The sequence below is a fragment of the Bombus terrestris genome, chromosome 14 (genome assembly GCF_910591885.1).
Source record: "Bombus terrestris chromosome 14, iyBomTerr1.2, whole genome shotgun sequence".
In the NCBI taxonomy this organism is placed as follows: Eukaryota; Metazoa; Arthropoda; class Insecta; order Hymenoptera; family Apidae; genus Bombus; species Bombus terrestris.
The window spans coordinates 3,083,502-3,106,032 of NC_063282.1; the positions used below are offsets into that span (position 1 = coordinate 3,083,502).

Below are 22,531 nucleotides of genomic sequence, written 5' to 3' on the forward strand. Positions count from 1 at the left end.
AGTTTATTGAATTATGCAGGAACATAATAATAGAAATAGAACGAAATGGATGATAATTCAATGAAATAGTATGTAACAGAAATTGTTGTTAGTCTATTATTTTCTTATAAAACGAAAGAAACTCTTCGGGCAACCTGATATTTTTGACGTGATTTGAAAAGATTGAAACGATCGCTCGGAAAGTTCGCTCAGATTTACATTTCCATTACATAGGTGCCATTTTCTTCCACGATCTTTCTTCGTCTTTCGCGCAACTTGAATATTCCATCGTTGCGAAATCTCTCACGCTTTTCAGCGAATCATATTTCGATATGATTTTCTATGTCGACGAAATTCCTTAAAAATCCGAACGAACTTTCCGAGCGATCAACATCATATCTAATATATTGATATTGGTTTCGTACTATTCAAGCATGTAATGTAAAAGCATATATTATAACATACATTGTCGTTTTTACTGTTTTATTCAACAGTAGTTAACATTTTTATAGGACGCCGCATAAAGTATGTAAGACACGAATTCGCGTTTCAAGTTTGCAAAGTGTTAACGGTATCGAGAGTTTTATTCTTTTAATAAAAAATGTAAAATATTCTCTCTCTCTCTTATCTTTTATTTATAAGGAAAGCAACATTTTAAAAAGCTCAGTTGTTATCATCGACTAATATAGATGAAGTATAAATTTATTTAAAAAATCTAATACTCTCAGTGTAACAAAAGAGACACAAATGTAAATCTGTTTAACAATATAAAATATTGTCCAAAATAAATCTGTCTAAAATATTGAATTGATTCAGTTAACTCTCTATAATAACGATTATATATTCATTCCAAGACATGATCGTAAATAATCACTGATTTATTACTTAGATCGTGCAATCTTGATACTTATATAATGACTTTTAATAAAGAATCTTTCATTCAACGAAATTAAATTGCACTTCATTGAAAAAAGAAACCTTAGATGAAGAGAGAAACGTTTTAAAAACACTCCAAGTACGCTTTCCCACGATAAGACACGGATATTAATAGTAGCGAGTCGAGTCGGTTGCGAGTCGACGATAAAATTCAAGTTTCGACGCTGCTTTAAAGAATAAATACGTGGTATGCGGTACGCGTGTGATTGAACGGCGGCAACGGTCCCCCAAGGAAGGCGGACAGGTTACACCGAACGTTTGGTTCGAATAAAAACGCGCGCCATCGCGAAACTGTGTCACACGTTCGCAACTCGTTTATTGCGCCGATTCATTGCACGAAAACTTCGTCGTGTCTTAATTACAGCCGTACCGCGCACAATAAACGGCATTAATTTCTTTTTTTTCCTTTTTTTTTTTTTTTTCTTTGGCCATATCTTTTGCCGAAATGATCCACGAGGTCCGTTGCCTCGCTCTCGCCTCTTCGTGCTTTTTTTCCTCTTTTTTTTTAAATCCACTTAAATCCACTATCGTTGACCTCAATGACGTGTCAGAATCCCAGAAAGAAATTCCAGAAATTAGGGGAAAGTTGCAAAAACTGCGGGTAGATATTGCATAAAGTATTTCATGCCATTTTTTCTTTTTTAATTCGTTGACAATTTGTACATATGCTAATTATGCGAACTGAGGTCTCACACGCACACTTTCAAATTGTTTCATGTACAGCACGAGGAACGTGGAACACTTTGAACCTATTGGAAACTAAGTGATTGCGGATTTTGTCATTAGGTGGTATTGACAAAATCAGCAGTCACTTAGTTGCCAACCCATATATATCGTTTCGAATTTATGTTTCTCTTAAAGATCAGTTCTATCATATTCATATTCGATTCAATTATATCTATAAAATATATAGTCATACTATATATAGACATACTTTCATGAGCCAATGTACGTGTTAATACTCTCAATATATATTTATTTCAGCAGTTTTACCTTATCACCATTGCCAGATAATTTACGGTCTCTTGACTCGAAATTACTGTACGATACAGCACTTCGTGCCGGCACAATTTTCCGCTGGTTGCGTTTGTTGGCAGTTTCAACGACGCTGACCGCGAGTACGCAGCTTCCTCTTGCCTGACAGCATCTACGCGCCTCGGTCTCGACCGTTATGAGGCCCAATTTTTTTTCGATCGGATCGCTGCTGGTTCGGTGTGTCGCGGTGCGTGCTAGCCACGAGGCCTGGGAAGGAGAGTCGACGAAAGAGAGGAGGGTGCGCACGGGGACCTACGGGGTTTACGGGCCCAAAAACGACGCACACGTTTCTCGCACACGACCACCACGCTTCGTGCACGCTTACGATCCTCAGCCCGCCCGGCCCCGGGACCCCAGGGTGAAACTCGAGAAAACATGCATGCCGATCCGGACAAATGTCTCCAATTGTCCACCACGGAATTGGTTTCATCTTCTAAAGCAGGAGAAAAGCTTGAAAGAAACTGGTGTGTACAGGGTTTTACTTTTGAGAGTAGTTTGTGTGATACTTTTTTCAACGTGTAGAGGAAACTTGTTTCTTTCTCCTAATTGCTTTTGGGAATTTTATAATATCCGGACTCTCTTATGATATCAAGTGTAAATAAAAATTGGAGTCAGAGTGGGTATTTATTTTTATTGAAATGTCCTATAAATTAGGAAAATCTAGTACGGATGAAAAATTTTGAGAGTTCGTGTGATACTTTTTTCAACGTGTACAGGAAACTTGTTTCTTTCGCCTAATTGGTTTTAGGAATTTTATAATATCCGGACTTTCTTATGATATCAAGTGTAAATAAAAATTGGAGTCAGAGTAGGTATTTATTTTTATTGAAATGTCCTATAAATTAGGAAAATCTAGTACGGATGAAAAATTTTGGGAGTAGTTTCCATGATATTTTTTGAAAGCAAAATTTCTTTCTTTCTCTTAATTACTTCTATGACTTTTGTTGTTGGTTCTACGAAATTGAATCTTCTCCGTCACTCCAGGTTATAGTAAATGACTATCACAGAAAAGAAGATATACGCGTGTGTAAAGTAACATAAATTGGATATCAAGATCAAGATTTAGTACGATTTTTTAGTACAATTTAGCTGAACGATATCCATACCACAGGACTTCAAATAATGTAAATTAGGAACTATGAAATTTTGTAGTGAAACGAGACGAAGCGTAACGCGTATAATCTTGCGATATAAATATAAAATTTCCATTTTCTCCAACTGTAGCACGAAATAAAAAGTTGCCTATAATTAACTACAATTTTCTCTCCCACACACGAACAAAATTCTCGTCTCATCGTTGACACACGAGCAAACACCAACTCATTACGAAAGTGTCTCGGAGACCATACTCAAGCTGCGTAAAAACGCCTCTTCGATTAAGAAACAATCCAAGTTAACAAGCTAACTGTCCAAAAACTCCTCTGCTATCTACCACAAGGAATTTGCAAAAGGAGCATCATACATCGATAATTACCATCGTCACCAAAACTGCGAAGAGAGTATTCTCTCGATCACCTAATCAATATTACCGACTGGCAATCGACAAACCCTCGGCGTCATTCATCCCGCATACTCATCAGGACGCGAAACGACGTTTTACGATCACAGTAGCACAATCTGTTGCACCGTGGAGCGGGATAACGCGCTGTGCATTAGCATAACGTCAAAACATGCCGATACTTTCTCCGGTCTCCGCCCCTCGTGCCTATATAGCGAGGCGTGATTACCTCGCGAAGGGTTGCAAAGGGTGAGGCGGAGGGGGAGAAGAAAGAGAAGGAGGAGGAGGAGGAGGAGGAGGAGGAGGAGAAGGCGAGCGAAGAGGCAGAAGGAAAAGGAGGACGAGGAAAGAGGGTTGGCAGTCGCCTCGAGAGAGCAGCACGAGGACAGGTGGCGACGAGAAACCAGGGAACCTCGGAGCCACCGAGTTCTCACGCGCGAAACCTCCAGCTGCCACCAAGAGATATACAGACGCTGTTGGGGCCGATGGCAGGCAAGCGAGTGAGCAGATCAACACACCCTCGAAAAACGCACCCGCGCGTTACCCTGTGCTGGTGCGTGGCTGTGTGCGCGTGCACGCGCTTCCACGTGTACCCTAAGCGATCGCCTAGATATCGAAATGCTTACACTGCCGTCAGAAAGTGTCAGCAGATTTGTCCAGAGCTGACGCGCTCTAATTGGGAAATTACGATACGTATTTTTTAATTGGGATTTAATTACGATAGAGGTTTTATAGTTGGCATTTATTATTCGTGAATATTACGGTAGAATTTTAATTAGCACAGATTAACGGATTATTGATAATAATGGAAGATTTGAGGAAGGTTTTACGCGAGAGAAATTGAGAAACGAGAACAGAAATTGAAAGAAATTGTTAAACTTCTTGAAAGATAGTACAGAAGCAAATGATCTTGTTTTATATGAAAATGAAGTTATTCGATTACCAGAAGAGAGTGATAGAAAGTGATGGTTGGTTCCAATAGAGAAGGTTCTACTGAAACACTGTATTATTCCATCGCGTTATTATACTGATTCATACGAAATATTCACTTTATGGCCAATATTAGCATATTGCATTACGGCGGACGTAAACGCGTTCGTCATCGGAATTTCCAATTTTCTGCCGGATGACGTCTGGATAGCCGGATACATGTAATAAGGAAATCGATTACCGCCGTACGATATTTCGTGCCTCATCGACTGCGTCAGTCCATAATAGATTGCGCAATGATATGAACTGATCAATGAAAAGACCACAACCAGTTAAAATTCCTCATAAACAAGTAAAATTACAATTATAATCGATATGTAGCAAAACTACGGCAATGATAAATTCACACCTGAAATATGAAATTTCTTTCAATTGTTCCTACTCAAAATTACAGAGCATAAAGTTACAGCAGGTTGTATTGGGTTGACAACAATATTTTGGATTCTGTAAAGCATTAGAATGCATCCAGATGCATTGGTACACATGCACTGAAATAAACGCGTAGGTGCGTTGGACTATTAAAGGGGGGAAAGAAAGAGAGGAAATATCGGACAGGGGAAGGCCGACAGATGCGTGCGGTTGGTCAGGAATCTAAATATCGCGAGTGGAGAAGACCTTGTACACCCCTTTGCCATCCCTCGCGTCCCATTCATCTTGAAACTGATTCAACCATTAGTGGAATCCTTTGCTGCACGACTTCTCTACGTTACATTTACATGTCTCCCTATTCCAAGTCCATAAAATACGGAGATTCTGCTTCGCGATGTACGCATACTTTCCAAGCGATTCACTCGCGAACTTCGTCCCATTCATCTCGAGCTGATTGCCCATTAGAGGAAGCGGCTACTTTCAAGAATTTCGCGATGTCCAACACAAGTGTCTTCGTATTTCATGCTTTAAATAGTCGAAAATCCGACAGTAAGACGTCCTTAAATGGATATTATACTTGAGAGCAAATTAGCCACGCTTACGAGACCTTGACACGAAGTTATATCCCCTTAAACGCGTATTAACGGGATTTTTATCCTCCCCTTGGCGAGATTAAAAATAATTAATTAACCAACATTGTGAAAGCTTGTAAAACACGTTGTAAGAAGCGTCGATTTAATGAAATACTTTATCGCGTGATTTTAGTCAATCGGTGACAAAGTAAGAGTGTGAAGTATACCAAAGTGGCGCATGAAAATGGAAAGTTCGGTGGGTGGAGCTGGTAATTTGATAAGTATATAACACGAAAAGAGTTCTTTGGGAAAAAAAATAATCCAACAGATGTGCGTGAGACGTAGTTGCACTTTAAGCGAAGAGAAATCTGTGAATGAAATTTTGTAATAACTTTATACCACGCAGACAAATCGTGATAATAAATAACGAAAGATCTGAAAAGTTATAAACGTACTGAAACGAACAAGCAATACGATTTTGAACTTTGCTTATAGTTTGAAAATTAGAATTCCCAGGTTAAGTAAACAGGTTGAGATACTATGTAATTTTAGTCTATAAAACCTAATTATGAATTAACATAATTCAACACAATTTTTGTATCCTTATTATTCAACAAGATCAACAAAATTACCAACAGCCTCCATACAACACCCCAAACAAGTCCGACTAAAGTATCAACCCACGTACATAAGATTCAACATTATAAACTCGGAGCTCGCTAACAAGGATCATATCACATGGCCATATCCACGATACACGACCGGATTCTTCGTTATAATTAGCATCAAAAGTTTTTGTATTGATTACCAATATACGCCAAAATCCATTTTAAAAAATGTCTTATCTGCCCATTAAATTTAAACCACTAAAAAAAAAAGCCAGACTGAGACATTACTCCAACAAATGAAATGAAATTAAGTTGCAGAGAATTTTCCTCGTGGAATGATAAAATCATTCCGGTGTACTTTCCTTTTTTTCTTCTTCTTCTTCTTTTTTAATCAATCGTCAAACGAAATGAAAGGTTGAAAATATCGGTATAATTCGAGGGCGACGAGTGGCTGTTAACTGAAAATGGTTCTCGGAAGGTTCAGGGATTAAAATACCTCGGAAACGGATTCGCGTATGGATGGTGGAGATCGACGAGGCGTTAATGATCGATAGATCGAAACGGTCCAGTTAAACGATCGGATTATCCGCGCTATCGGCCCATCTTATAACTTATTCCGTAGATACGAGATCTGATCGGAGCGTGGTAATAGCTTCTGGTTACCGGGTGTAACCCGAAGCTCTCAATTTAGTTAGAAACGATCGACGCAGACAAAAGGACTATCTCGGGCATCCTTGAGTGTATAGGAGCGTTAGCCGGACGTTTTCTCGCGCCAGCCGCATTTAATGCGAGCAACCCTCCGGGCCCTCCTATTTACGTGGAATGTAAATCACGTTCACGGAGATTTTCACTTCTTATCGATCGTTTTCTACGTGGTTGCAGCCATTTTCATCCTCTCGTTTCTCCCTTTGCAGATGCGTCACGTACGACTGTTCATTTAATGCAGATGAGCGCGACGTTCGAATTTCTCGCGCTCTTTCAACGGTTAAATCATCTCTAACGCTTTGATATAATCTTTCTTAAAGGCGTAAAGATTGTGCGGTGGTCAATATAGTAAAAGTAAGCGAGTAAATAATAGTATTATTACTAATAAATAAATAATAAATAGACCACATTAGTTGTAATCATGTACAATAATAATATTTGTATAATAATGAATAATTATACTATTATTCTAAATGAATTGTACATATTTTTAATCGTATTATTAATAATTCTAGTGTTGTAATAATATAATATTTTCAATTTTGAAAAATCATATTATTAAGCTAAATGCATAAACGTTTGCAGTTAAACAGACTAATTCTAATAAAGTGTAAACGTATAAGAAAGAATGTGTCTAACATCTAATTTTGAAATGTTTTCAAAACATGAAATTTAGAAGCCCTGTCCTATTTGCTGTATTTTTATCTTCAAATCCCTACTATACGTTCTAGAGGAATTTCGAAGTTCCGTGGTTCCAATAAACTGTACGTTTCCATTATTCAACTGCTGTGACCTAAACAAATTTCAAGGAAACAATAAACCTGTCCTACTCGCAAATTCAATATCATTGAAAACTATATAAAAACTGATTATCTGTATATAGCTTCATCAATAACCAGAATTATTACAGAAGAAAGATATACAGTGCACGTGAAATTACTGGACGTATCGCAATGAAAGCAAATACATAAACCGCAACAGAAATCGCGTTCCGTTTTCCATTCTCGATCTAAGGTTAAGTTCGCAGTATTACGGCCTTCTGTGCAACAAGTTATCCTTCTATCCCCACCATTTCGTCAAATCGACACGTTTCTCTCTCCCTCCCGTGGAGAATCTTTTTCCTTCACAGTTTGATGCACGGACGTGCCCCATGTAACGACTACATCTATCCGTCTCGCTTCGTCCTTTAGAATATTCCAGTTCTTTCACTCACCTTCAACACACGACGTTCTCCGTCCTTTGTTGCTTCTTGACGCCGAAGCAACTTCCTTCCTCCTCCTGTGCAATCTCACCACGTGCTTCTCTCGCACTCGTTTCTCTGATCAGAGTACAGGCATGTGCCGCGCATGCGCCAAGTGCTACCGTGCGCAGCTCGTGCTGCGCGTACGCCAGGAACGAGCACCCTCTCCTTTCTCACTTGCTCCCTCTATGTTGACGCTACTTCCTCTACCGGCTTCTTGGCTTTCGGCATACTTTCCATCCTCCTTCCGCTTTCCTTGTTCCTTTTATCGTGTCTGCATCTTTTTCCATAGTACCGTGCGCAGCTCGTGCTGCGCGTGCGCCACCAAGTACCCATATTCTCCTCCTTTTTCTTCGTTCTCCGTCTCAGAAATATTCCATCTTGCTCCTACGAATTCTTACCACGCTTCTTCAACTATCTCTATCCTTTTCCTCGTTCGCTGTCCTTATTCGTCTGATTTCTTTCTACCTAACAATTTCTTCTTTGTCTGTTACATGGTGAGCAGCTCGTGCAGAGCGTATGCCACGATAAAACACCTACTTTCCGTCTTCTTCTAGACCATTGTCCCTCTTTGTCGATGATCGCTCGGGTCGTTCTATCTTCCTGCACGGGTTCCGTAATGCTTCTTTTCTTTTTTCCTTTTTTCTCTCCATCGATTTACTTTCCTCTGCTAACTAAGCCCGGCTTCTTCTCATTGCCGGGTTTTTGTTTTTCTGGCGTACCGTGCGCAGCTCGTGCTGCGCGTACGCCACGGCCGTCCTTTCTTTTCTCTTTTGCTCTCGTTCGTCACCTCGCTAATCGTTCACCCTCCTCTATCTTTTTACCTTTCTCAGTTCTCCTGCGTTTCTTGTTCTGTTTTCCTTGGCCGTTCTTTTACTCTTTTAAGCTGTCTTCGTTACAATCCACCTATGCCTTCGAGTAATTCCCAATGTCAAACTTATTTGTTTGTCTTTCTTCTAGGACGTTTTGCTGTTTTCTTTATTTCTATCTGTTTCTTGTGGATCGACTATTTTCGCAGAGTTTGATGATTGTAGAAGACGAGAGTTTAATAATTTCGTATGAACAGGGTAAACACTGATAACTGACACGCGTTTTCCTAACACGACAAATTTTTACTAACTTAAAGTCGCGCATGCGCAAAGCGACGCGCTATTGCCAACCAAAGAATATCGCATTTAGAGGGATATTTGAAAATATAATTTCTCTAGTATTTGTATGTTTTAATTAATTATGTTTGTATATTTTTCAAATTTTATCTGGTATTTGTCTAAATAAAATTATGCTAGAAATCAAAAATACAAAATATTTTCTATGAATCTTACGCATGTTTATAATTGTACGTAGGAATATATTTTATACAATTTTATAAATATTCCATGACTGTTTTCTAGGAGCTTTGTCCTTGTTTTCTACTTACATACCTTTCTCTATAAATTTTTAACTTCAGTTCGTTCAAATTGAAACAGTATAAACACGTTATTTAAATAAGGCCAAGTCAAGCGTGATAATGGTAATTTTCAGATTTCGTGATACAAATTACAATGGAAAATTGGTAATTCCAAAATTAACATAACAAGATAAACGACAAAATATGATAATTTCACCAGGAAGTTAGTCCTTTCTAGTTTATAATAATTCCACCCCTGCAAGACAAAACAATACTATACAACAATGAGTGCCGGACTAATAACAAAATTCTCACATAAAAATTCCCATTTGCATCACGTGAAATGTAAATTACATAACCGGCGGTTACTCGCCTCTTCGACAAGGGTGGACGACACAAACAATAACGAAGGGGTGGAAGGTACCTGCCCTTCTGCGCAGCCGGACCCACGCACGTACCTCTGCGAAAGGACGTTGTCTCCACCCTCTGCCCTCCTCGACACGAAGAACGCGCATGCGCAGCCCTTCTATATAAGAGGAACACTCCTCATCCTAGCTCACACTCAATCACACCTACTCAAAACGTGCACATCTCTAGAGATAAAGGCGAATCATATCCAGAAAGATTCGTATGCACGTGTTCATATCATTTCATTTCCGCCTCACTTTACATTCTTCTTTTACCTCTCTCACTCACAGAGAAGAGGATTGCCTTCATACCATACTCATACATACATACATACATATATACATACACATCTACATATATATATCTATATATCTATATACAACCAAAGTCAACACACACGAAGATCTACGTTGACGTACACGACCAGGCTACAGACGAGACACCGCAAAGACCGTCGATCAAGAACACCGAGAGTTAGCAGTCTGGTTCTGAAACGTCAGGAATCGCGACCGGTTTTTCTGCTGTGTCGGCGCCACCATGAAGAGGCAAATTTCGAGAGTAACCAACAGTTCGATGACTGATCGACGTATTGACAGTGGGCTGCTCGGCAGACGCGCCATCAAGAACGCTCTGTCGGCCGTTCGAGGATTATACGGCAGGGTTCGTCGAGAGGTCATTCGAGGAAACGAGCAGATTGGCTGGCAGAATTGCGTTAACGAGATCGATCTGACAGCGTTCAGGATGCGGCTGGTCGACGAGGAGCTGCGCAACCTGAGCAACGAGAACCTGGAAAACGAGCTGAAGGAACTGGCGATGAAAATGTATAACTGTTAAGAGCCACTTCGGGTCCCGTTAGGAAGAAGACGACTTGACGGAAGAATTTCAAGAAGATTGTAAGATGGCGATGCAGATCGAGGATCGATAGATATCTACCATTAGTAAGGTCTTTCATTATATTACGCGAATTTAAGTTGCACTTTAATTTCATTTATATTTCGATGTCTTTCACTAGAAGTTAAGATTATAGATTCGCTTGACTTAACTCCTGGTTACCAGCTTTAATCGATATGTGTATTAGCTTTAGCGATCGTTAAGAGAAGAATTAATGTTTTAGTTAGTAAGGTAAAGTTAGTAAAAATGTTGCAATAATAGCTGTAAGGATGTTTCAAGTTGGAAAATATTATTAGACTGAGTCAAACTGTGATAGTAAAGTTACATATAAAGATAGATAGTTGTAGATGTAAGCTCTCGATTTTATTCGAGCACACAGGCCGCCCAGTGCATATTCAATATAATCTCGGAAATTGTGATACGTTACGCAGAAGGTTTTATATTGTATTCGTAAATATCTGATCTGTGATAAATCGTAGAGACTATGCTTCGAAGAAACTGTGATATTAGCGATCGATCGGGATAACTGCGATAGTTTGTAAGCTAAACGAAGGAACTGTGATATGGAAAGTGGTTTAAAGTAAACCGTGGAATTGTTACAGCAACTTGTAACAACGTGATCTCACTGCCTTCATCGTCTTCCAGAAAATTGCAATATTAGCTTGTAGAAAGATAATCCTTTTATTTAGAGAACTATAACAACCGAAACTGTGATAATTATTCGTAAAGTTAAAATTATGATAATTTTTGTAAGTTAGGATAGAATTAATGGAATTGTAGCTCGAGCGATATCTTGTGATATTTGTACTTACCCAAGCAGAATCGATCGAGATCTGCCCATCGATCGGTAAAATTGAAATTCGTGTGTCGAAATTGTTCTTTTTCTACTATTTTTTTTTTTTTTTTCGTGTTCGAGAAATTTTGTATTTGTATGTTTTGTACTTCTGCCTCTTTTGTCTCTTTTTTTCTCGGTTTGTGCACGTTTATTCGTAATTTTTAGGCTTACTCATACTTTTTTATGTAACCATTACTAACTAACCATTAATTATGTGCTGTGTTGCGTTTTCGTGTTTCATTCTTTGGTTCGATCTTCGAGTATATATGTTCCAATTCTTTTTGCTTTTTATTCAAGGTGTAATGTATTGTAACTGTATTCAATAAATAAATTGTGTGGAAAACTATTTTTTACCATTGCAATTCACTCCTTACTCCTTTGTAGTCTTTTAATTCGAAATACCTTTTGATTTGTAAGCTTGAAACATTGAAGAATGATAGAAACGAAGTCCAATGTTTTTAACACATAGGAGACATCATAACGAAAGGATACTGTATCGAAAAGTAATTATTTTAGAATAACGATATTTATCTTTCGTAAGAATCTGAGAATAAAATGGACGAATGTTATAAATGCTATATTTGTAGTATTAAATTCACAAATTCTTGTACAAGTGAAAATAAAAAAAATTGAATCTAAAAATTATATATTTAAAGAATATTTTATTTTACGTAAATCAGACAGAACGAATATTTTTAATCATTGTAAAGAGCCATTGCTTTATCTTCCAACAATTTACATTTTCTATGTTTAAGCACAAATTACATATTCCACTGAAACATATCGTAAAACAGACCTAACAAAATTATAACTCTCACTATAAAATCTAAATTATATAATAAATTAGTACACAGAATTTGTTCCATATGTTCTTCAGACATAAATTAAAGACGTCTAACGTGGTCACTAAATTACACTTTCTGCTACTTTGCATTATATGCAAATTTTTTTTAAGTACCACGCACCATCTATTATTAGCCCTTTTAACTTCCCTAAAGTGCATGGTTTGGCCCTTCAACGCTAGATGGCGATCATCCAAAGGGCTATCGTGTCCCTAGATCCATCGTGCCCTTCGTACGAACGATCGCTATGCGTAACCATAACACGTTTTTCTTTTTGTTATTATTTAATTTGTACCTTACAATTTGTCCAGCTGGACATGACAACACGTTCGAACGAAACTTGCACAACAAATTCCTTAATTTCTACTGAAAAAAGAAGGCTTTACTTCTGAAAAATGATTGCATTACCATTGGATAATGTTACGGCCCTATGTTATGGTAGTTGCAAAAATAAGAGTCGTCAAACACCGAGCAATAGCACGTAAATATCGAACACTGAACGAAATTTTGATAAGTGAAAGCATTTATAAATATTCCATCGGGTATATTCCTTTTACACATGTGATATTTAAAAAAAAACACACACACATACACATTTACGCGTCCCATCTAGATAATAAAACAAGCTGACAAACCTGAAGAAAGTTAAATTAAAGAATCGAAGAAACGTAAAGTACCAGGTGGCTGGATCGACATAAACTTCAACTGTCTATACATAATCGCCGCTGCAGGATCTCTCTGAAATATCTCCAAACTTTCAATCAGAACAAAAAAAGATGACGTTGCCAGCCAGAAAGTAATACGCTGATTATCATATTAATCTGATCAAAATGTAGTTCAAAGTGTGGCTGGAAAGTATCAGCGATCAGGCGAAAAGAAAGAAAGGGAAAGAAAGTGAAAAGCGGTTTTACATCCGAATGGTCGGGCATTTTGGTCACACGTTCACGACGAGCACATAAAATTAATACAGCGAGCGCTGTCATTAATAAAGGTGTTCGCGATTCATCGGTCGACATTCGAGCGCAGACCACAAAAGGGGGCCCAAGGTATTGCGGTATTAAATGACAAGACACGCAATCGTGGCACAGAACGCTCGAAAAAGGAGAACAGGGGCAGTGAAAAAAGCGAAAAAAAAGAGGAGAGGAAGAAGAAGAAGAAGAAGAAGACAGACGGCAAAGAAGAGAGAGACGAAGGGATGAAAAAGAGGAATAATATAAGCGTTCCATTCGGTCCGTTTCTAGAAGGATCGAAAAAAATAGCTGCCACGGTTCAGATTACGAGCATTAACTGTCATTATACGGGTAGCCAACTACCTGAAGGCTTTCATTATGTTGCTGCTGATTCAATACAATTTTCCATTTAGATTATCGCGATGATCTTTCGCGGATCTAACCTGTTGCGCGGCCCTCGGCAAGCGCAACGTGATATCATCGGATCACGATCGACCCTAAAGAATTCTGTCTTTCTCTGTTCATCTTACAGCATGAGGATCTTGCCACCACATAAAAGAATTCCATTGGTCTACAGGGGCCTAATCTAGCCTCAAAAGTGGTGTAGTGTTGGGTTACGTTTTCGAAACTTTTGAAAATATTGTCAAATATTTGATGCCGCTGTAGAATTCGGGCCCTTTTCCAACAGGGCTCGGTGGTACGCGCCGGTTCCTCGCGTTCCGAGGATTAGATATCCGATCCTGCGTTTCCAATAGTTCTTTCATGGAACAAACGAAGATTCCAGACAAAATACGCTTTTTCAGGGAATAATTTCCACCTGGACCCCCTTTTACGATTGGATTAATATTATTAAAGAAATTTTACAAGCCATACGAGTTACCAGCGCTCTTATAGGAAGAAGATTAAAAAGAAACCACCCCAGTGACCTCGCTAAAGAAATAAAATAGTCAAACTCGAAGATGGTATCCTGCTGGGGGTAATCATCCACGTGTTATTTAGCAATAAAGTTAGAAAAGTCTACCAAATGTGCAGCTGAACAAATTATAAAGTACAAATTAAATAATAAAAAAAGAAGTAAAAGAAACAAGTTACCAATGCAAAGAAAAGTTGAACAATTATTGAACAAGCATACGATTGAAAACTGGAAGAAAATTACTCTTTTGTAAATTACAATCTTTCTTCTCGGTAAAAGAAAAAAAAATGTTGCTTTTGTTATTTAATTTGTACTTTACAATTCGGTAAATTTTTATTTATTTATTTATTGCTAAATAACATGTGGATCCCCCAGCGGGATACCATGTTCGAGTTTGTCTAGAAGAAAAATTTGACGCTATGAAAATGAGACGTAGAACCTGGTAAAAACACGCTTTTTAATAAAAAGACAAAATTTTATACGATACGTTGCATCTTCTTTAAATTCTGTTCTGTATATAATTACAAACGCTACGTTTTTGAGACATAAATCATCTGGCAATCAAGCGAACAACCTGAAAAGAAAGGACAACACGATGACGTGTTTTAGGATAAAATACTCTGGCTCCTAGTGACATTCGTGTCATTTTCGCGATGCCAGATGAATACATTTGAACGTCCCTTTAGTCAGTCACGACGCATCCAAGTTTCTAAAAAGCCTGCTATTGTCGAGGAACCCAGCATTTATGGAGCGATTTTCGAGTTATTCCGACTTATTCGTTTCAAAAGGTGGTCTAGGCTGCGGATCTCCATTGTAACGTCCTTCGAACAGTGGCGTATGCCCTCCGTATAACCAAATTTTAGCTTCATCCGACAGCGAATTATTGGATAAACAGATAAAAAGTATCGCAAATGATAGAAAGAAACGTAATAGATAAAATCAAAAGCGAGGAACAATTTTTGTTTAAAAATGCTGCTCGTTGTTATTACAAAACATAATACGAATAAAGTGAAAGTTGAGAGACAACTCGAAGATGGTAACCCACTGGGGATAGCCATCCACATGTTATTTAGCGATTAAATTAGACAAATTTACCAAATGTCCAGCTGGACAAATTGTAAAGTACAAATTAAATAATAAAAAAAAAAAAAAATGGACACGAGAAAAGTATCGTAAAAGGAGCAAGCATGATATATCCACAAAAATAAAACTCGATACATTCTATCGATAAATATCGTTCAAGCTGTTCGAGAAACAAACCTTGATACAATTTTCTGTTGGCTTTTAAAAATTTGCTGATTCGAAAGACTGCTTCGATTTAGAAGAGACCGTGAAAATTCGCTACGCCAATGGGATCCAGGTGGAATCAGGGACCAGGATAAACTGACTCGGGTCTCAACAAGCCATTTTCGGCAACAATATCATCGGCAAGACAAATTTCTTAAAAATGTACCTTTCTGACTCTTAAAAGGGACAATTATTGTATTATTTGACGCCGTTTAAGCCCGGCAAAACGAACTTAAAGACTTTCCATTGATTCGATCACGCGAGGCAACGTCCACCCGAATGGACGTGTTGTATTATTTCAAAGGATGAACGTTTAACGGGGCGAAAGTTTCGCGTCGAGATGTTATTCTTGCTCGGGGCCACGGAAATATTTTCGAAATAAAAGGATCGAACCACGGCGGCCAGGTGTCCCGTATGGCTTATTGGCTCTGATAATAGATATATTAAGTCACTACAGAACGTCAAACTTCGCCTTCTTTTATGCGAGGAAGCCAGCTGAAAGGCAAGGAAAGTCGGCAAGGAGGCGGAACCTCGCTGAAAATTTCACTTCTGACTCGAATAAATAATCCCTTCGAAGGGTGGATTCGTCCAGGAGGGTCGATCCGTTCAGAATACGCCTCACTTGTTTCCGTCGCCGTTTCGATAAAGTCCATTTCCCATCTTTGATTGCGCTATTCAGTCTTCTTCCATTTACGCTTTCTTACGGATTTATATTTATTGTATAGCGGAACCACAACTATACGAAGATCGATCGACGGATCGATAGCCTCGTAGAAAATTTCGGAAACATTTTAAGAAACAAAAATTGCAACCAAAAGAAATTCGTCGCTGTCTTTTTCTTCTTCTTTTTTACAAGTATAATAGAAGTACAACCGGTTGGTTCGGACGATCACGTTTCATACACCTTAAAAATAAGAGGTGTAGAATGTAAGATTTTTGAGCGGGAACGTATAATATCATGTCATTATAGAAACGAGTACTTCCGATCAGAAAAAGGAGAAGAATCGAACATTGCTTCTTCAAGAAAATAGCTGTCATCCCAAGATCGATCACCAAACGGAGGATTTTTATGCGTTGATGAAAAAGTATGATCAGAATTTACATAATATGCAAAAATATACAAAAGAAAGAAAATACAGTACCGGGTACAATGTTTAATAAACGAGGCAGCTGTCTATCTAGGTCGCAGGTTTTTAACGAAACTCGTGAAAACATGGATTTGTATAAAGAACCGGAATCTATTCGTCGCTTGTTAGCAATTCGTGACCTTGAGATACCTACAATTTTAAAGGAGAAATATGCAAATTTAGTAAAAACATAAGAATTAACAACCACCAAAACCCACTAGTTACTCAATTACTTGACACGACGCATCGAATCCGCGGGCTAAGAAGACATTACCCTTTAGATTTAAGCATTAGATTCGACTAGAATCAAACATACGATAAACACGTATTATTCAAGTTATGGCACCAGAATACTTTACTTATAATTCTCAATGAGAATTGATTGTAAAATTCTCCCAAATAAAAAAAGAAAAAAGAAAGAATACTTTCTAGCAAGAACCGTAACTCTTGGAACGTGCCAAAACTAATAAACGTGCGAAAAGGAGCCAGGACGCTAGAGCACCGTTTTCGTCGAACTTTCCGAGCGTTCGACGATATACGAAGGCACTTAACGTCGGAAGATGCTGTCAATCGAAGGAAACGTTGCGTCCGATCAAAGAGATCCCTCGCCACTTAGGTATCGATTTTTCTTGCATTCCGTGACAATCGTGGCGAGCATAGGCGAGCCCTTTTCCTTACACTCACCTTCCCACGTATCCCGGACAATTCATCAAGAAAAAGGTGGAGAGGAAGAAAAAAAATAGAAGAGAAAAAAAAAATTGAGAAGAATCGGCCCCTCGTGCTGAAACGGCCTTCTCTCGCTTTTTGAGGCGAGCCGTGGAGTCTCTGATCCTTTTGTGAACACGTGCACGAGGAATCGTAAATCTAACTAAAGAAAAACCCCCATAGAAAATGAAGAAGAGAGAACGAGACTAGTCGGGATACTTAGGGCACACCCATATATACGGAGGGCTCGTGAAAACCTATACTAAGTGGATAATGGGCCATAGGCGTAACCTTGCTATCGTAAAAATTCTTGCGAGACCTTTAACGACGTTTCCAAGATTTTAATGCATCGGAAACGATGGAATGTACGACTATGAAGAGTATACAAGGACCAAGGGCCACTAAACTCACGAGTCTAAGGGCCTATTGTTAGTCACTGGCTATTGTATAAAGCGGCTGAATGATAGAAATATTTGTAACTTCGCGCACCAAGGTCTTGGAGAGGCTCGAGTGCACTTTAGAGGCTGGAGCAATATGCCGGTTATCTTCATGGACACCCGAGTGCCGTTTCGAGTACTACTTCGAGAGCAAGATTCTGTTGGCTCTCTACGAATGGTAGTGGTGATGGTACTTTGACTTTGTGGGCGCTTGGATATTTGTTTCTAGCGACCAGTGATTTAATAAAACGTGCCGAGAGACTTAGAAATTTCTGTTGTCACCACAGTTTGATTATTTTCTTTTTTTATTATTATTATTATTTAATTTATACTTTATAATTTGTCCACGATCAATTTTTCTAACTTAATTGTTAAATAATATGTGGGTGGCTACCCCCAGTGGGGTACCATCTTCGAATTTGACTATTTTATTTCTTTACTGAGATCAATAGGGTGTTTCCTTTCTTTTAATCTTCTTTCTATGAGAGTAGTTTTATTATACCGATTTATCTTCGACTCTTTACATATTTTTACGTTACATTTTTATCTTTTTGTCCCATAGGATTGGAATTAATTCACAGGACTTTGAACACGTTCAAAGATTTTTCGAATATCCTCCAATGGTACACTTCTTACCGTTGGAATTTTTTAATTTACTATTCATCGATCTACGTTGTGATTGAATATTATGCAACGGTATAACAGCAGAACAATTTTACATTGTCCTAATTTTTGTTCCAATATTTTCGTATCGAACAAGCATGGCTCATATGATATACGTATGTGGTATCTGTGTAGAATGTGTACGTTCGTAATGCAAGTAGTTAGGGGAAAAATGAATGATAAAATGGAGCGAAATTGCAGCTTTCCTGCCTTATAAAAATTCAAATAATGAACATTGCATAATCGAGCGACGAGTTGGAGGAAATTGCAGATTGTAGCCGATGGGTACGCCCCTATAATAAATCCTAAAAGTGATTGGAAGTGCACTGCACTCTGTTGCAGAAATTACAATACAAGCGGCTACAAATCATGCCGCGGTTATTCATAAAACGAGCATTAATGATCCGCGTTGACAGGTACTACTTACAAAAATAACGCAGAAAGAATTGTAATAAAGATGGATTCATCAATCATTGTTTTATAAGATACGATCCATTCTTAAATCGTCTTTATTAGGCGTCCTTCGTCCTCTCAACATTTTTCATTCGCATCAAGGTAAACTATACAAAGCAAGTATCATTTTAGAGCGTTTCTTTATGAGCGGGACAAAAGGTTAATAAATTGCTTCGGCTACCGTAGGAAACTTGATAAATTGCACGGAAACTAAATTGTTTATTTCTACTTTATACAATGGATCGTCTGTGGAATATCTTTGCATGGATTGTGCATGCAGGAATGAAAAATGAGAAAGAAGGTTAACGAATAAAATACATTGACTTTTAGCTGAAATTCTGAACCAAATCCGCTCTACTCACTGAACCTTGTAGTACGTTTATTTGTTTATTAATTCTAGTTTCTCAAAGACTAATTCTAGCTTTAACGTGTAAAGAAAAGAAGACTACAGAGAAAATACCCCACTGACCTGACTAAAGAAATAAAATAAAAGAAAGACAAACTCGAAGATGAATCTAATGATTTAGCAATTAAGTTAGAAAAATTTACCGAATGTCCAGCTGGACAAATTGTAAAATACAAATTAAATAATAAGAAAAAAAGGCGTGTAAAGAAATTTTGTAAGCTGAAAGCGATCGAACAGGGAAGAAGGTTCGAAAAAAGACGAGCAGGGGCATCGACCATCACCCACCTAACGCTGTCATTAATTACGGTAACCTTGGAAGGGCCAACCCTCCTAAGCTTCCAACACGATGACTGTTAAACGCGTATCAGAAGGCAACAACGAAAAACTGGCTGGTAACACGATCTTTCGTTCAAACTCTTCGTCCAAATGTTTTCGACGACTGTTCTAAATATATAGACGAACCTATACGACATACTTTGAGTGTTAGTTTACCACCTTGCGACAGACATTTGGTGAAACGTGCATAGAAAAACACGTATGCTAATAATACACGGGGTATCTCATAATAAATGCCACTGAGGGTGAATTTCGATCGTTGATACACGTTTGTTTGTTTGAATACTTTCACTCTTTCAGAAACTTGCTCTCTATTTTCTAACTGTACAACTACGTTTACCAAATGTCCAGCTGGACAAATTGTAAAATACAAATTAAATAATAAAAAACAAAATACAAGTACGTTGATAGCGCATAATTCACAGGGGTGGAAAATCCACAGGATAAAAATAATACAAGAAGATACAAAGAAGTAAAGTGAAGTATAGTGAAATCGAAGTAGGCCAAAGAAATTACCATGTAAATTCCAATTATTTTCTTGCCCGAGAGCAAATATTTCAGGAAAGAGCGAAAACTGGCGGAAAGGTTCGTTTGCAGCGCAAGAGTGGAACGAAAAAGGAAAACGAGAGCAGTTTCGGGTCGTTAGGGGGTCGAAGAGGCGCAAGTGTCTGGCGTAGTATATTTGTGGAGGGCGAGGAGAAAGGGGCAGGGCAAGGGAGAAACCGAAGCAGTTTCAACTTTCAACCACGTGTGTCTCGCATTACGGACGTGAAGCACTTTTTTTCCTCGACCACGTCGAAATTTTGCGCACATGCCTGAACACTGGCGTGTCGAGAGTGCGCCTTGCCCTCAGGCCAATTATCGTTGGCCTCGAGTGACCACTTCCGGTCCTCTTTCATCGTAGCTTCTCTCACCTAACCGTCCGACTACTCGTCTCGTTGGAACACGATCGCCTGACTCCCGCCAATCTTTTCGCCACTGATATTTCGTGCTTCCTGTTTACCAGAAACCATACGAAACGTTCGCTTCGAAAATATTAGAATTTACTTGCCTCAGATGGTATCCCGCTAGGGGTAGCCATCCACGTGTTATATTTTCTTTTTTTTTTTCTTTTTATTATTTAATTTACTTTATAATTTGTCTAGATGGGTATTTGATAAATTTGTCCAACTTAATCGCTAAGTAACACGTGGATGGCTACCCCCAGCGAGTTACCATCTTCGAGTTTGACTATTTTATAGGGTGTTTTCTTTTTAGTCTTCTTTCTGTGGGAGTTTTCCTCGCTTCAGCAGCCAGCTGGACGTGTTATTTGGCGATGAAGTTAGAAAAATTCTGCAGATACCCAGCTGGACAAATTGTACAGCAGAAATTAGTAAATAAGAAAAAAGAATTTACTTCCCTTTTTCCATCCATGGTGTCGACTTTGTGTCCTATCGTTCTTTGCTATTTTTTAATTTACTCTTCTTCACAGTCGTTGTTTCGTGCTTCAATAGAAAAGTGAGATTATTAAGGACGTTGTTAGAGCGTGTTCGTATGAAAACAATGGAAGATTGTGCGAGATATTAGAATGCTATTGTCGTACGTCGCAGTATCTACGAGTTTTTCTACTGAATCCTTGTAATTGCCAGTAGTACGTGCCTACTGAAAACTACTTGCTTTCTTTGCTTTGCTTTCAGTCTTATTCTTTCAATTCCTATTTTCTTGCACTTTACATTTTATTCAATTGTACCTCTCCCTAAGCAAACCCAGTTGACTATATTTGTTGTATTTTAGCAGTTCAATATAAACTTTTTTCAATATTTCATACTTATACAAATGTAGGTTCGAGTTGCTGGACGATCGAGACGCGAATAAAAGAGAATTCTAACGATTATGGCACGTAACAATGATTCGCTCGATACAACAACAGCTGTCGCCAATACGTCAATTCTCTGTCAATTTTCAACATTGAAGCCTAAGTTTTTGATTGCTCTGGTCTTTCAAAAAGTCTGGACAATTTCAGAGATACCTCAATCAATGTCTGCGTGAAATAATTAATTAACTTTCATTACTCTGTTCCCTAAATTTTATAAACATTATATACGCATCCAGTCAATTTTTATACTAAAATGTTTTCCATTAAAAGGTTTCACATTTTCTAAGTATTCTTAATACTAGAACTACCACACCGATCAAATTGACTGGTTTTACAATTTTATTTTAAAATTCCTACTTCGTGTTATATTTTTTCCACAATGATGTAATGACTCTCGCGACGATAACTAAAAGAATAATATAATGAATTTTATTTTGTTTTTTCTGTATTCAAAGTGAAAATAATTTTGTATCAAGGCTACTTATACCAACACCAGTGAAAATGACTGGTACCTGTCGAAGTGTAAAAGGGTCCTGCAATCTGTTTATCGAAGCCCAATTAACCAGTTTCCTCGTTTTCTACAACTTCCCACGCGTGTTTCAAATTTCTACCGCGTGTCATTCGATATGACGATATCGGTTATCAGGAAAATTCCGGATCGATCGCTAGATCGCTATATGATAACGCCAGAAATACCACAGCAGTGAAAATGACTGGCTCTACGATTTTATAAATTTGTCAACCCTCGTTTAGGGATCATGGACCCAGATGAATTAACAATACCAAAAATGTACTACAAAACATAGAACTGATTCTGTAAGAAACTAATAAATCAATAAATATACAAATATTCTATTATTAGGTATTTTTTAAAGACCAGTCATTTTCACTGATTTTGGTAGAAATAGCTTCGTTTAACTATCGATAGTTCTAGTGTTAATGCCAAAGTAACTTGCCAGATTCTTATCGATATTTTATCGAATTTCTATATTTTTGATACACGATACGTACGAGAATACAGGCAATGGAGAATTGCGAACGAGTAAAAGCAAACAGCGAGAAAATAAGAAAGAGAACGTTGGCATAACCCCGATCCCATCGAAT

General features: G+C 38.1%; 1 protein-coding gene across 8 annotated transcripts in view; it reads right to left on the bottom strand.

Moving 5' to 3' along the window:
- LOC100647821 (tubulin monoglutamylase TTLL4) overlaps window positions 1–22,531 on the bottom strand; it is a 240,240-nt gene that overhangs the window by 117,872 nt on the left and 99,837 nt on the right. Inside the window, exon 1 of one of the 8 annotated variants that reach the window (XM_048412194.1) lies at window positions 9,778–9,879. The exons of 6 other annotated variants lie outside the window; for them this stretch is intronic. In XM_048412194.1, the coding sequence (XP_048268151.1) occupies window positions 9,778–9,834 (57 nt within the window). In that variant the 5' untranslated portion in view covers window positions 9,835–9,879. Of the gene's footprint in view, window positions 1–7,905; window positions 9,058–9,777; window positions 9,880–22,531 lie in introns of those variants that run through there. One more of the 8 variants, XM_003400494.4, reaches the window with a different exon arrangement.